Genomic DNA, 12812 nt, shown 5'->3' with positions numbered 1-12812 from the left:
GGGGGGGGGGGGGGCAATATATGTATCGTTTTGAAAATTGAGGGGCAACATTTACACCACTAATAATTCAGGGGTGACATTGATAATTGACATATTATGGAGGGACATAAATTACAATTTTCCCTTAAGGTAATATATTATATGGTGCATTACTTCCATACAAGCTTCTGTTAATTAAGGTAAGACTTTATTGTGATTGGAAGTGTGATTAGGGAAGGGATACAATTACCATATTGATGGCATATGGATAGTATAAATAGAGCCCTTTGATCCTTAACAATTCAATCCTCATACACCATCAAGAGAGGGTTGAGAAACTGAGAGAAACTGAGAGAAACTATACAGTTACTCTGCCGCAACAGTCTCGTGACTACACAACCTTCATCAATCGAAAGCTAATGCTGGAGGTTAGTACTTTAAAGATCCATATATCACGTGTTTATATTATTACGTGAATTATATGTTTACATCTTGTATATATAGACTATAAGCTTACATTAAACTCTTTGAAATATTGTCTTCATTTGCCATGCATGTTAAACAATTATAGTACTACGCTAAGTGTACCCTTTGTTGTATAATGAAGATTTTCAAACACGGTTGAAAAACTAACTCTGAAGAATTTCTGCAATTTTAGAAAAAAAAAAAAGTTGAAGCAGAAAACGAAAGGCAACAGAAAAACAGTAAAGATGGCTCCTGGACCCGTTATCGAAGAACTTTATACTGAGAAGAAGCTTCTGAATGATGATGAGCCTAAGCCAGTGGTAGAAGACGTGAAGGAGGAATATGAAGACAACCATGACGATGAGGATTTCGATGAGGACGACGATGACAAGGAAGAATGCTAGAAGGAAAAAAATCTATGTAATCATATTATTACCTGTAATCTGTAGGTAATCTGTAAAAAATTCTAGGCGAAAATAATGGTTTGTGGGTCTAAATATACATTATGAAAGGTCAAAGTGCGGCATAAATAACCACGAATGGTTCATGGTTCGGGATGACACTTTAGCCTATTATTTTTTTTCATGCATTTGTTTTGATTGTCTTTACCTAAAAAACACACAAGCTTGGTTTGATGGTTTGTAAGGTGGTGAGGTCTTAATTGAACCTAATATCATGTGGAACAAGGCAAAAGAACAGTTTGTAAGGTTTAATTTTATCCCCTCCCCAATGTGAAAGAAGCAATTTATGTTATTGTACAAATGTGGAAAATATAATTTAAAAAAGTTAAAAAAAAAAGAGTCAATGCAATCCCATGTGTGCTAAGGTAAAATAAGGATAGTGAGACCATCTTCATAGCGCAAATTATATTGTGGACCATGGTCCACAATGCATTGTGGACCATGATCATAGCTGATACTACAGTTGTGTTGAACGTTCAATACAACTGCAGTATCCGTTCAACACAACTGCAGTATCCGTTTAACACAACTACAATTCCAGATGGATGACACGGCCTCTGTTCCGCGCAACTGCAGTTCCCTTTCAACACAACTGCAGTATCCTTTAAACGCAACTGCAATATCAGTTCAACACAACTACAGTATCAACCATGACCCATGGTGCACAATGCACTGTGGACCATGGTCCACAGTATAACGACTGTCTTCATAGGGGTAAGGTGATCTACTGTATTGTATCTATCTAATGTAAGCACTTGAATTGGAGAAGCCCGAGAAATAAAAAGAAAGAGAGGACTTAAACGATAAAGGAAAAATTGTAATTTATGCCTCTCATAAATACGTCAATTATCAATGTCACAACCGAATTATTAGTGAAGTAAATGTTGTCTCTCAATTTTCAAAACGTGATATATACTGCCCATCCCCTGAATTATTAGTGGTGTTAATGTGGTTACTCGCCGTGTTCCCTGTTCCAAGACCACCTTTTTTTTCTCCATTTTTCTTTCTTCATTTGTTCTTCTTTTGCCAACAACAATGTTTCTCCTTCTTCCTATTAGGGAAGAGGTAATATATGTCACGTTTTGAAATTTGAGGGGCAACATTTAAACCGCTAATAATTTAGTGGTGACATTGATGATTAACATATTTGTAAGGGGCATAAATTACAATTTTTCCAATGCCAATGGGAGGCTTTCTTCACCCTAACGCGTTTTCTTTATAAACCGCCTTTCTTCAGTTTGCGCGCTGTTTCAGTTGCAGAATTAGGTATTAGTTGAGTATAGAAAAGATGGTGTCAACCGAGTCATCTCGCGAGGAAAATGTATACATGGCCAAGTTGGGCGAGCAGGCTGAGAGGTATGAGGAAATGGTGGAGTTCATGGAGAAGGTTGCCAAGACGGATGAGCTAACTGTCGAGGAAAGGAACCTTCTTTCGAGCTAACTATTAAGGAATATAGGGGTAGAATTGAGGCAAAGCTCAGCAAGATATGCAATGGCATATTAAACCTTCTCGAGTCCCACGGCTTCGACGATTGTTGAGTCCAAGGTGTTTTACTTGAAGATGAAAGGCGATTACCATAGGTACCTTGCTGAGTTTAAGACCGGGGCTGAGAGCACTTTAAGTCTGCTCAGGATAATCTGATCGATTAGACTCGAACTTGCCCTTAACTTTTCTGTGTTCTATTACATACGAAATCCTTAACTCACCTGACCGTCCGTGCCTGCAACCTTGCCAAGCAGGCCTTTGATGAAGCCATCTCGGAGCTAGACACACTTGGTGAAGAATCTTACAAGGACAGCACATTGATCATGCAACTTAATGCTCAGAGACAACTTAACGCATGCGGATGATGGCGGGGACGAGATCAAGGAAGCATCAAAGCAGGAATCAGGCGGGAGGCCGCAGTAAATTTTAGCGCCATTCTTTAATTTTGCACTCCCAGGCCACAATCTCTCTACTTTTAATGTTTTATGAATTTAAGAATGATGGTTTAGGTACTTCAATTCGATCTCTATAGTGTTGTGTTTTTAATACGATACACTTAGTAATATTATTCCTACTATATCAGCTAGTTGGGTTGATGAAGTAGATTATATGTTAGTGGTTTAGCTTGTGTCTGTTACAGTGATGGTAATACTAAGGCTCGTTTGGTAAATGGCTGTTAGCTGATTGGGTTGACTGTTTGGGTTAGAAGGTATGATTTGTTAATAACATTAGCTGATTGTAGAAAGTTGTTTGATAAATTAGCTATTAGCTGATAGCTGTTTGGTATAATTTCTTTTCTCAAAAAGCTAATTGAAAAGGCTACTTTGAATAGCCTTTTTAATTTTAGCATTTTGGAGTTACAAAAAACTTATTATTTACCAACTAATAGTAGTCCAATAAGCCAAAATTGACTGATAGGCTGATTATTTACCAAATAGGGCCTAAATGTTCTTCCCTCCTATGTTGGGGATTTGTGACTATTATTGGAAAATTTTACAGTTTCAAAAAAAAAATTATTACATTATGTTCTAGGATTGGGTCAGCCAGTGAGAAGTGACCCCTGCCTACTATGGTTTGAAGTTTGAGAATGGGTGAACCCATTGCGATACATATATTTATGTAAATTTTTGAAGATAATTTCAATCCAAAAAGTCAATCCTTAGGTGGAGTTTATGATTGTGTTTTATTTATTTGACGGCAAGCAAATGTTTAAGTAAGGTTTTTTTTATTATAAGTGTTTAGTTACACTTATTTCTAAAATCATATCTATGATGATTTTTCTTGTATTCTATTTATTTTGATGGAATTTGGTGCTTAATTCATTAATATTAAATCTTTAGGAATTTTTTTTTTTATAAAAAATGATAAAATATTCAATTTTTGACATTCTGAAATTACTTTTGGCATATCTCTGTCATATGAATTTCAATTGAAGTGGTTCAAGTATCTATGGGAAGATAAGGCACTCCCCTACGATTTTCATGTTTAGAGTTTTCAAAGATTTGGTACAAATCAGGGTAGAAAAGCTGAACAAACTTTGACATGCCCAAGGGCACAACCTTGTAACATGTTGATAGTATTTTAGTCATATATCTTTCATAAGAAGTTCAATTGAAGTTATTCAAGTGTTCATAGAATGCTGAGACGATCCTCTACAACTTTCACGTTCAAAATTTTCCAAGATTCAACCTAAAACATGGAGAAAAACCCAGACAGAAATTGACATGCCTAGGGTGGAACACCCCCAAAATTAAAATTGAAATATTTCATAAAAAGGGCATTTATTTATTAAAAATACCGAATTCGAATGCAGAAGCGAAAATATCATTTTGAAATACAGAAGGTGCTACCGCTACGTTTGGGCCGCCAACAAGGCCCAAACACACAAGCTAACAAAGGTTCTAACTGTATAACTACACATCTACAACATTATACAACTCAAAGGAACTAATCTAATACCATCCACTACAAATCCACGAGGTGCTATACCTCTACAACGCGCTCTCAAAGCTAGCTACTTACTCCATCCTGAAAACAACAAGAGTTGAAAACACAAAACAATAACATTAGCATAAAATGATAAGTAAGGTCTACTCCGCATGGTAAAATAATTACATTTTTAGTTTAGAAAATAGATATACTTTGTAAATAAGTTTTGAAACTCGAATAGACCACATTTTAGAAAATATTTAGCCAAAGGCTTAGAAAGAACATTTCCAACAGAGTTTTCAAAATACTTTATGTCAACATTTGACTAAATAAGAGGGTTTTCAAAAAAAAAAAAAAAGAAGGAAAAAGACTCAACAATTTCAACTCACACCAAAATAAGAAAATTCTCAAAAATGAGATTTTAAGATCATTTTCCTAAAAGTACGCACACCGAACTATGGATAGGATTTTCTTAAAAACAACAATTGAGGCTCTAGAGGTACAACATCCAGTAATAACAACCACATTATAAACACAACGATTGAAAGATAGTTATCAACTCAACATCCTAGATAAGGTTTATAATACTTTCCCAAGATAGTTTTCCTCAAAGGTAATTTAAGAACCAAAGCCATAATACCCTCTACTCGAAAAATAATCCATATTACATAATGGGTAATAGATTTCAAGATAATAGTATATAATACTTTCAAGACATTATAAACCTTCCATAAATCAATTTTTAATCATTTCCAAAACGTAGTACGGTTATTATAAGCCATCCAAGGCAAAATACTTTTTTAGTCAATTCAAAATATACATAAGTATGGAGGATTTCAAAATAATATTTTTCAATCATAACACTTCTCATCCAATTATCATTCCAAAATACAATATATTGCAATAGACATTTCTAGTGTGTGTGTGTGTATGATTTCAGATCAACTGGGGACCCATCCTTAGGTGAGGACATGATGAATAATTTTGTGCGTTCATTTTTTTATTTCGATGACGACCCATATTTGATTTCCTAAGATGACATTAATTGATTTTATTTTTATTTTTTTGATAAAGTGTGAATGCATGGGTAATCATTTGCATGGATAAAGTGTGAACGCATGAAATAGATGACATTTTTCTATTTTTTTTAAGTGTGAATTAAAGTATGTGCTCCATCTCAACTAAAAGCCTAAGCTGATAGTTGGACTGCACATATTATATTTATGCTCACAGTGTGAACGCATGGGTAATCATTTGCTAAATTGGTTTCATATTTTCTTGGATAATCACCGTTGTGATTTGGAGCCGCGATTTCTTCATCATCGATTGAGCGTCATCCATGCAAAGCGATCAATATTTTTTATTTTTCATTCGTTCTTTTGAGTATAATATGACCTATATATTTGGATGTTGGTATATATGTACACATGTTTGGGTAGTATGGTTGTGCGTTTTGGTGTGCTAGTTGTGCAACCTAGTGTTGTGAGTTGTGCATTAGTGTACTTAGTGTGGTGCATCGTAGGACATTAGATGTTTATCATAGACTTTTTTTACGGTGTTTGAATGCACAATCAGAGGGTTACCGATGCACATCATTCGATATAGGAATGCACAACTTCTAATAAGACTGATTTACCCCTAACTGTATATTTTTTAATATTTTAAAGGAATTTGTTTCCTTAATCCGTGTGATTCGTCCATTTTAATCTCAATCATGCATTATTATGATTTAATGGTCTATATTAGTCCTCACGTCCTCACCTAAGGATATGTTCTCATGTGAACCGGACCCATATATATGTGTGTGTGTGTGTGTGTGTGTGTGTAATTCAAGTATGTAGAAATATAAAGCTCATCTTTTCTCATAAACGTTTCCAAAATAAAGTATAAATATGGAGGAACTTACAATATCATGTAGCTTTACTCATCAAGTAGTCATCTCAAAGTATAGATTTTCCTCAAAAGTCATTCTCATACATATAAAAGAATATTGGGATACTGGCCCAAAAAATAAATAAACAATACAAGCTATAACCCAAATAATGAGCTAAGAATAATAAATAATACAACCTATAGCCCAATAGACCATAAGGTGTTTGGTGAGCTAAAAGATGGAATCGAGCAACCTATTTTTGTTGTTGAAGGACTCAGATGGTTGATAAATGGACGACATCTACCTTCATTCTTGATCACACACGTGTCCCCTCATTACTTTGCTTACAGCGCACTCCCTTGCATAAGTAGAGCTTTTTGACCTTTAATGGACAATATCTTGAGTGGTTTAGTGTTTTAGAACTTGTGTTATTATGCTTAAGGTTGTGGGTTCAAATCCTTATAGAAACAGATCTTATATTATTTTGTTCCATGCTTCATTCTTTCCTTAGCAATAAAAATGGACACCCCTATTTAGCTTGGAGAATTGAAACACCCGACTATCTTCTTGTAAATTCATACATAATGTACTTTATTTATACAAATGCACCCTCGAACAGTTTATGCATGCTATTTGAATACATAATCGAAACAATGTACATTATGCTTACATTTCTATTTGAATAATCTTTAGAAACGAGTATAAACCCTAAGTAGTCGAAAATGTACTTTATGCATGTTGTTTGAATTCATAACCACAGTGTGTGTTTAGAATGAGATTATTACCTTTAAGAGGCTCTTGTTTGTGCAACAATAGAGTCGGAAATGGACATCTTCTTTGTTACAGTTGTGCAGTCGAGGAAGAAGCAATGGAGAAGGAAATTAGGTTCGTGTGAAGAATGCTTAAGGTCCGAGTTCTCTTGTTTTATATTTAAAAAAAAAAATGCACAATGTGGATCACACATTTAACGATGCTGTGTCTCCTTAATTAGAGAGACGATATCGTTTTGAACCATGGTTCATTCAATAATGATCCGCAGGGAATTGAATGCAAATTCCAAGTCCTGCCTTGCCATACATAGGAAAATCTGGTTCCTACCCGGCTCTGTCTGAGGAGCCCGTTTTCCTGCTTTACTTCTCCTCTGAGCCTTAAGACTAAGAGTTAAAGAGTGAAGGCTTAAACGTAAACATCGCCGCCCTTATATTCCCGCCCAGCCCAGTAGCCCACTGCTCCTCCCAAAATGTCTCTAGCCATGGTAGAGAGGTCCCTTTTCAAAGACAAAGACGGCGGCGCCACCGCCTCAACCACCATCGTCAAACACCGATTCCTAGGGTTTCTAATCTGGCAAGCTCTCCAGTCCACCGCTCTCCTCTTCTTCCTCAAAAACCTACTCTTTTCTCCCTTCACTACAAACCCTCTAACCCCCTCATTTCTCAGCTTCTTCGCTTTCGTTTCCTTCCACGTCTCGCTCCTCCTCTTCTCCATTTCCGTCTTCGTTCTCTCCACTCCTCATCCCCGCCGCGCCGCTTCTCCACTTGAGCTCCTGCTCGCCTCAGCTCGGATTGTTTTTCTTCCCAATTCTAGCTCTCAGCCGCTGCTTTCCCCCGACTTCCGCGGCCGCGCCAGGGTTTCTCTCTGCTTTGTGCTCTTCGTGGGGATTTGTAGCCTTTCCGCAGCTGTTTCGATTATCTCGGTTTGTTGGAGTTCTGATGCTTTTAGTCAATTGCGGCCCAGGAGGATGGTTATCGGGAAGCTAGGGTTTAGGGGTTTGGGGATTGGGTTCTTCTATGGAATTCACTACGTCTTTAAGAAGAGATGGATATTGCATTTCCCAATTATTCAGGTGAAGTATTGCTAAATTGAATTGTTATCACTGATAGGTAATTGAGTTGCAATATACAACCTTTGACTCTAAAGCATCTATTGGAAATTGGACTTTTGGAGCTTGTGCTTTGTATCAATAGAAAGATAGCTTGTACGATCGTGTTCATTCATCTGAGCTTTGATTATGATTCTTGCATCAGTAGGAATATATTTATTCTTGATACATATTATGCACTTCTATTGATTGATCTGTTGTGCTATCGGCTGTTCCATTTAAGTCTGATGGGGAAGTAATTTGAAAATGTTGGAAGTTTGGACAATTAGACTTATTATGTATTTAAAGGTTAAATGACTTCAAATTTGAGTTTTTTGTTTCTGACCTCCAAAAGCTGGCTGCCTTTGACCTTGGGAGTGAGATGTACCATTAGGCAGTTTGTGCTCTGTGAAATATGTGTCCTTCACATATCATCAGTGCTTCAGAAGTTTGGGATTCTAACAGAGAAGTGTGTGTCCACTGTCCTTTGCTGATCAGTGCTTTGGAGGTTTTCTGTCATGCAGACTTACGTAATTAGTTCTTCAAGGGTGTCTTATAAGGCATTGTTTTAAGTGTTATATTAAAAAAGAATCATTTTGCATTTTAGGTAGTTCGAAAGATGTAACCACACACTTTCAATGAAGATGCTTATGCATGCTAGTTCACACTTTACAGTGCTATTTATTTGGTTACTTTTACGTACATGTAGTTTTGAAATCATGTTTCTCCCTTAGTTGCTTTATAATGGTTCATATAAAAGTTTCTTGAATATTTTTCCCTCATATGGCTTTTGATGAAGAAGTTTGATATTGCAGCGTCCTCCTTTCTTCAGCTTTAAGATGGGGATTCCTTTAGCTATCAGACGTGCTGTGAAACTTACAACAGTAGGTTTCATCCTGTCAGCTTTTCTGGCATTTGTTCATCCCAACGAGCTTAAGGGCCAAATGACAGCCTGGAAGTTCATTACTGAACAGATTTTATTCTACATGGGAACTTTTATGGTGTTTCTGTGCTGGGAATTATGTCATCATTTACATCAGGTTAGCCTTTTAGCTTATGTGATCATGTATGTTGCACTCTATCTAAAAGTTTTTGCATGGATTAGTTTTCTACAAAGTAGAGATAGTATGAATAGAAAAATGTGAAAATGACAATATTCTGATACTGTGACTGAATTAGGTTCTGCAAACAAAACGGTTCATATTTTCGCATCCAAAAGGTTCTGCAGCAGCTGAAACAAATCCAAGTGAGCCTATTCTCGTCACATTGGAAGAGAGCATGCCAAGGTCCCTATTGCAATATCTAGCATATATTGACCTTTGCATGGTTTGTGAGAATAATGTTGATTCTTGGCGCCGAGCTGCACTTTTTGAAGAAACTGGTGAGACTTACAAAAGAGTAGTGGCTGTATGCTTGAAACCTTTAGAGCAGTTCACAAGAAGTTTGGGTGAAGTATTGGATTGCTCTTCCGCAGATCCATCTTTCCAACTATCTTATCAGCTAAGGTCACCAACAGAACAATTAGCAGACTCAAAACTCTATGAATCATTTGATGACAGCCAGGTAAATAATCTATCAAATGTTTAGTGAATGGATCCATCTAAAGCTGATCTCATCTCATGATATAATGTTTGTTTTACTACCGTGTTTCAAAATTTATTAATGTCAGATCGTAATATGCAGAAATCTAAACCTGTTGCCATTCAGTAGTTTCATGGTCATTTGGTTTTATAGAGCATTAGAATTTGATAACTATGATATGTCAATGTTTATTTCCAACTATCTACTGCTAGTACAGAAAATGCTACACCAATTGTCATGATTTTAGTTTCATACTTATTAGGCCATCAAATTAATGAAGTCCTTTTTGCTTCCTGTTTGCAATTATGAAATGCTGAACAGATATGCAACTAGAACTTGAGAATTTCATGTGATATAATACTAGTACTACCTGTTACAAAGAAAATGATCCATTTCTTGCAGTTTACACTCAGAGAAGGTTTTTACCTTTTTCATTTCTTTATTTGTTTTTTTTCTTAATGCTGCGTTGTTATTAATAGATTCATCATAGCAAAAATATTTTTGGAAGCTTTAGACAACTCAATGTTCAAAGTTATTTCTATATATTTGGATTTTCTTTAATAGTGCTAGGTATTTACATGGTTAGTCCTTCCTACTGTCCTGCAACTCCACCTTTCTCTTTCATGTGCTTGTCGAAGCATAAGATCACTAAGCTGCATTAATTGGACTAGGTTAGTCTAATGATGAATGCACCATTAGCTAGGACAAGCAATTCCCACTTATGCTACATGTGCCAACAATTAGCTGAGAAGTGGTAAAGTTGAAAATTTTCACTGCTTGGGCTGATATAGGGCCAGCCCTGTTGCCCCTGCTGTTTGGCTGTTCCTTGATCTTCACCATACATTTGCTATGTCATGGCTAAACCCCTTTGCAGAAAGGGCTTTGTTGGCCATTTATCTTTGAAATCTTCCACTTTCACCAATCCTATCTCACCCACAAATGTTTACCAATTTTGTAAAAATTACTGGGCTACCTATGCTCCTAAGTATTTAAAAAAAAAAAAACACAGATTTTTCAAAGCCCAAAGGAATACAAAGTATAGCTTTAAGTATGGTTTTAACATTTAGCATAATAACATATTAACATGTATTAGAAAGTAGAAGCCAGAATTGTTAAAAGGTCCAAATTCCAAAAGGGTAAGTGTAAAACGCATGAACTGTTTTGTAAGTGGCTCCTTAATGAGATTGGTATATGTTGTTCACTATTAGCACCTGAATCCGAGACACTAAGTACACATTCTGAATATCTAGATGGTTGTAATGATAATTTTAAATTCTTCAAATTGCTGCTATAATATACGAAATTTTAAAATACAGTTCTACAGATAGTAACTAGTGATTATAAATACATGCAGCTTCTTGTGTGGTGTGCCCGCGTTGTATCTTCTTTGACTGCACGCTCACACACAGAGGATCGCTACGGGGTGGCTCAACTCTCTGGGAGCAATGCTGCCGTTGTTTCAACATTGTTGTCTGGTTTATTAGCTGTTGAAATCTTGATGGGCAAGAAGACCAACTTAGAATCTTCTCAATATCAAATGGATCCCACTGGAATTAAGTGGGCAACATTAAGCTCCGGCCGAGAAAAGTCAACGGCATGGGTTACAGGGAGAAGAAAGGGGAGCCCTCTGTATACAGAAGCATATTCAATGGCCGATATCCTGAAGACTTCTATTTACTGCATTGTGGTTGCATTCCATGATGAAATGTTGACTAGTGCTAAAGCAGGAGCTCTCGATAAGGACTGGATCACCAGCAGCAAGCCTCTCTATGGAACACGAGAGCTGCTTTTACAGAAATTACGTCTATTCCTTGATTTCCGAGCTAATTAGTGTTGCAGAGATTCCTGCTTTTCCTGTGATGATGCACAAGAGATGATTTGAAGTGTAAACGGTGGTGGGAAAGAATGTTACCCATATGATTGTAACATCACTTTCCGGCTGTAACTAGTCTTCTGAGGGTTGAAAAGGGCAGGGAATGTTGATCCTGTAACATCAATCATCGACGAAGGGGTTGAGGATTTGAGCTCTTCCATGATTCTGGTGGAAGTTCTGGCTCTATATCTATAAACTGAAGTTTTGCTGCTTCCTTGTGAAATTACTGCCTTGCCATTTGAGTGAGTGAGACCAAGGACCTTTTAACTTTCTTGTTCCCCTGTCACAAGATGTTTCTTATTTTCACATGGTAATTTTACTCTTTTATGCTGCCCCTGATGCACGTGGAGTGTTCATAATTCATATATACATTATGTTTTAAATTCCCTCTTATTCACAGGCTATATGTGGGTTAGAATGACACTCCAAAGTCTAAACTTGATACAACTAGGAGTGTTAATGTGCATTGCCCTGCCCCATTAGGTTTTACCCATTGTAGGCTAAAAAATTGGCAAATTGTATTATAGATCTAGGTTCACATTACAATGTGGATCATTGATAAATATTAAATTTTAGTATATTAAAGGTTCATTAGTAATGTATTGAAAATTTATTTTTAGGTAGTTTGTTAAACTATGAATTTTCAATATACAAAAAATGAACTTTCAAAAGATAATGTTTAATGTATTAAAAATGAAAACATTTAACAAACTAAAAATAGATCTTGTGTTAGTGGTCTACTTTCTCAGGTAAATTATGGTATGGTATAATCTATAAAATCTTCCTATATAGTTTCCGCTGCAACTAACTCTATTACATTGTAGTATCTGTTCATACATACTTTCTCAACCTGTTGAAGTACAAAAGAGTTAGTGTCGCCTCCACTAAGACTCAATCTCGTGGCCTCTCGTATAGGAAAGCCACTACATGTCATTTGAGCACAAGGCTAATGGCAAGAAGATATGTAATTAAAGATGGAAAATGTGTAATTCAAATATATATAAAATCGTTAGTATCCGTTTATTATAAGAAAGATTGCATAAAGATGGAAAACAAATAGTAACAAATAAACGGAAGATTTTGCAATACGTATAGTTGTAGAGTCCTATTTATACACTTCATTATGCTAAACGTTTAGATGTAAACTTCATCTCGGTTATAATAAAAACAAGTTATCAAAGTTCGATTCTAGATTGGTAGAGTTATTTCCATATGAGGTTTTCAGAGTATAGTAGTTTTGCCACGTTTAGTCTTAAAATTTTAAATTAACCACATGTGGTTCTTCGACTTTCAAATTCTTATCATAT

At 36.1% G+C, this 12812-nt stretch overlaps 1 protein-coding gene and 1 pseudogene across 1 annotated transcript; both read left to right on the top strand.

The window, feature by feature from the left end:
- The first annotated feature begins 2193 nt into the window (after positions 1 to 2193).
- LOC115997435 lies at positions 2194 to 2814 on the top strand (annotated as a pseudogene).
- Positions 2815 to 7359: 4545 nt separating this feature from the next.
- On the top strand, positions 7360 to 11909 carry LOC115997496. The gene is made up of 4 exons (XM_031237060.1): positions 7360 to 8036; positions 8867 to 9091; positions 9231 to 9614; positions 10987 to 11909. Exons 1-4 carry the CDS (start codon positions 7434 to 7436, stop codon positions 11461 to 11463), a joined length of 1689 nt encoding a protein of 562 aa, XP_031092920.1. The 5' UTR covers positions 7360 to 7433; the 3' UTR covers positions 11464 to 11909.
- Positions 11910 to 12812: the final 903 nt, after the last annotated feature.

Source organism: Ipomoea triloba, chromosome 11 (genome assembly GCF_003576645.1).
Source record: "Ipomoea triloba cultivar NCNSP0323 chromosome 11, ASM357664v1".
Lineage (NCBI taxonomy): Eukaryota > Viridiplantae > Streptophyta > Magnoliopsida > Solanales > Convolvulaceae > Ipomoea > Ipomoea triloba.
This window is presented reverse-complemented; position numbering and strand designations above follow the sequence as displayed.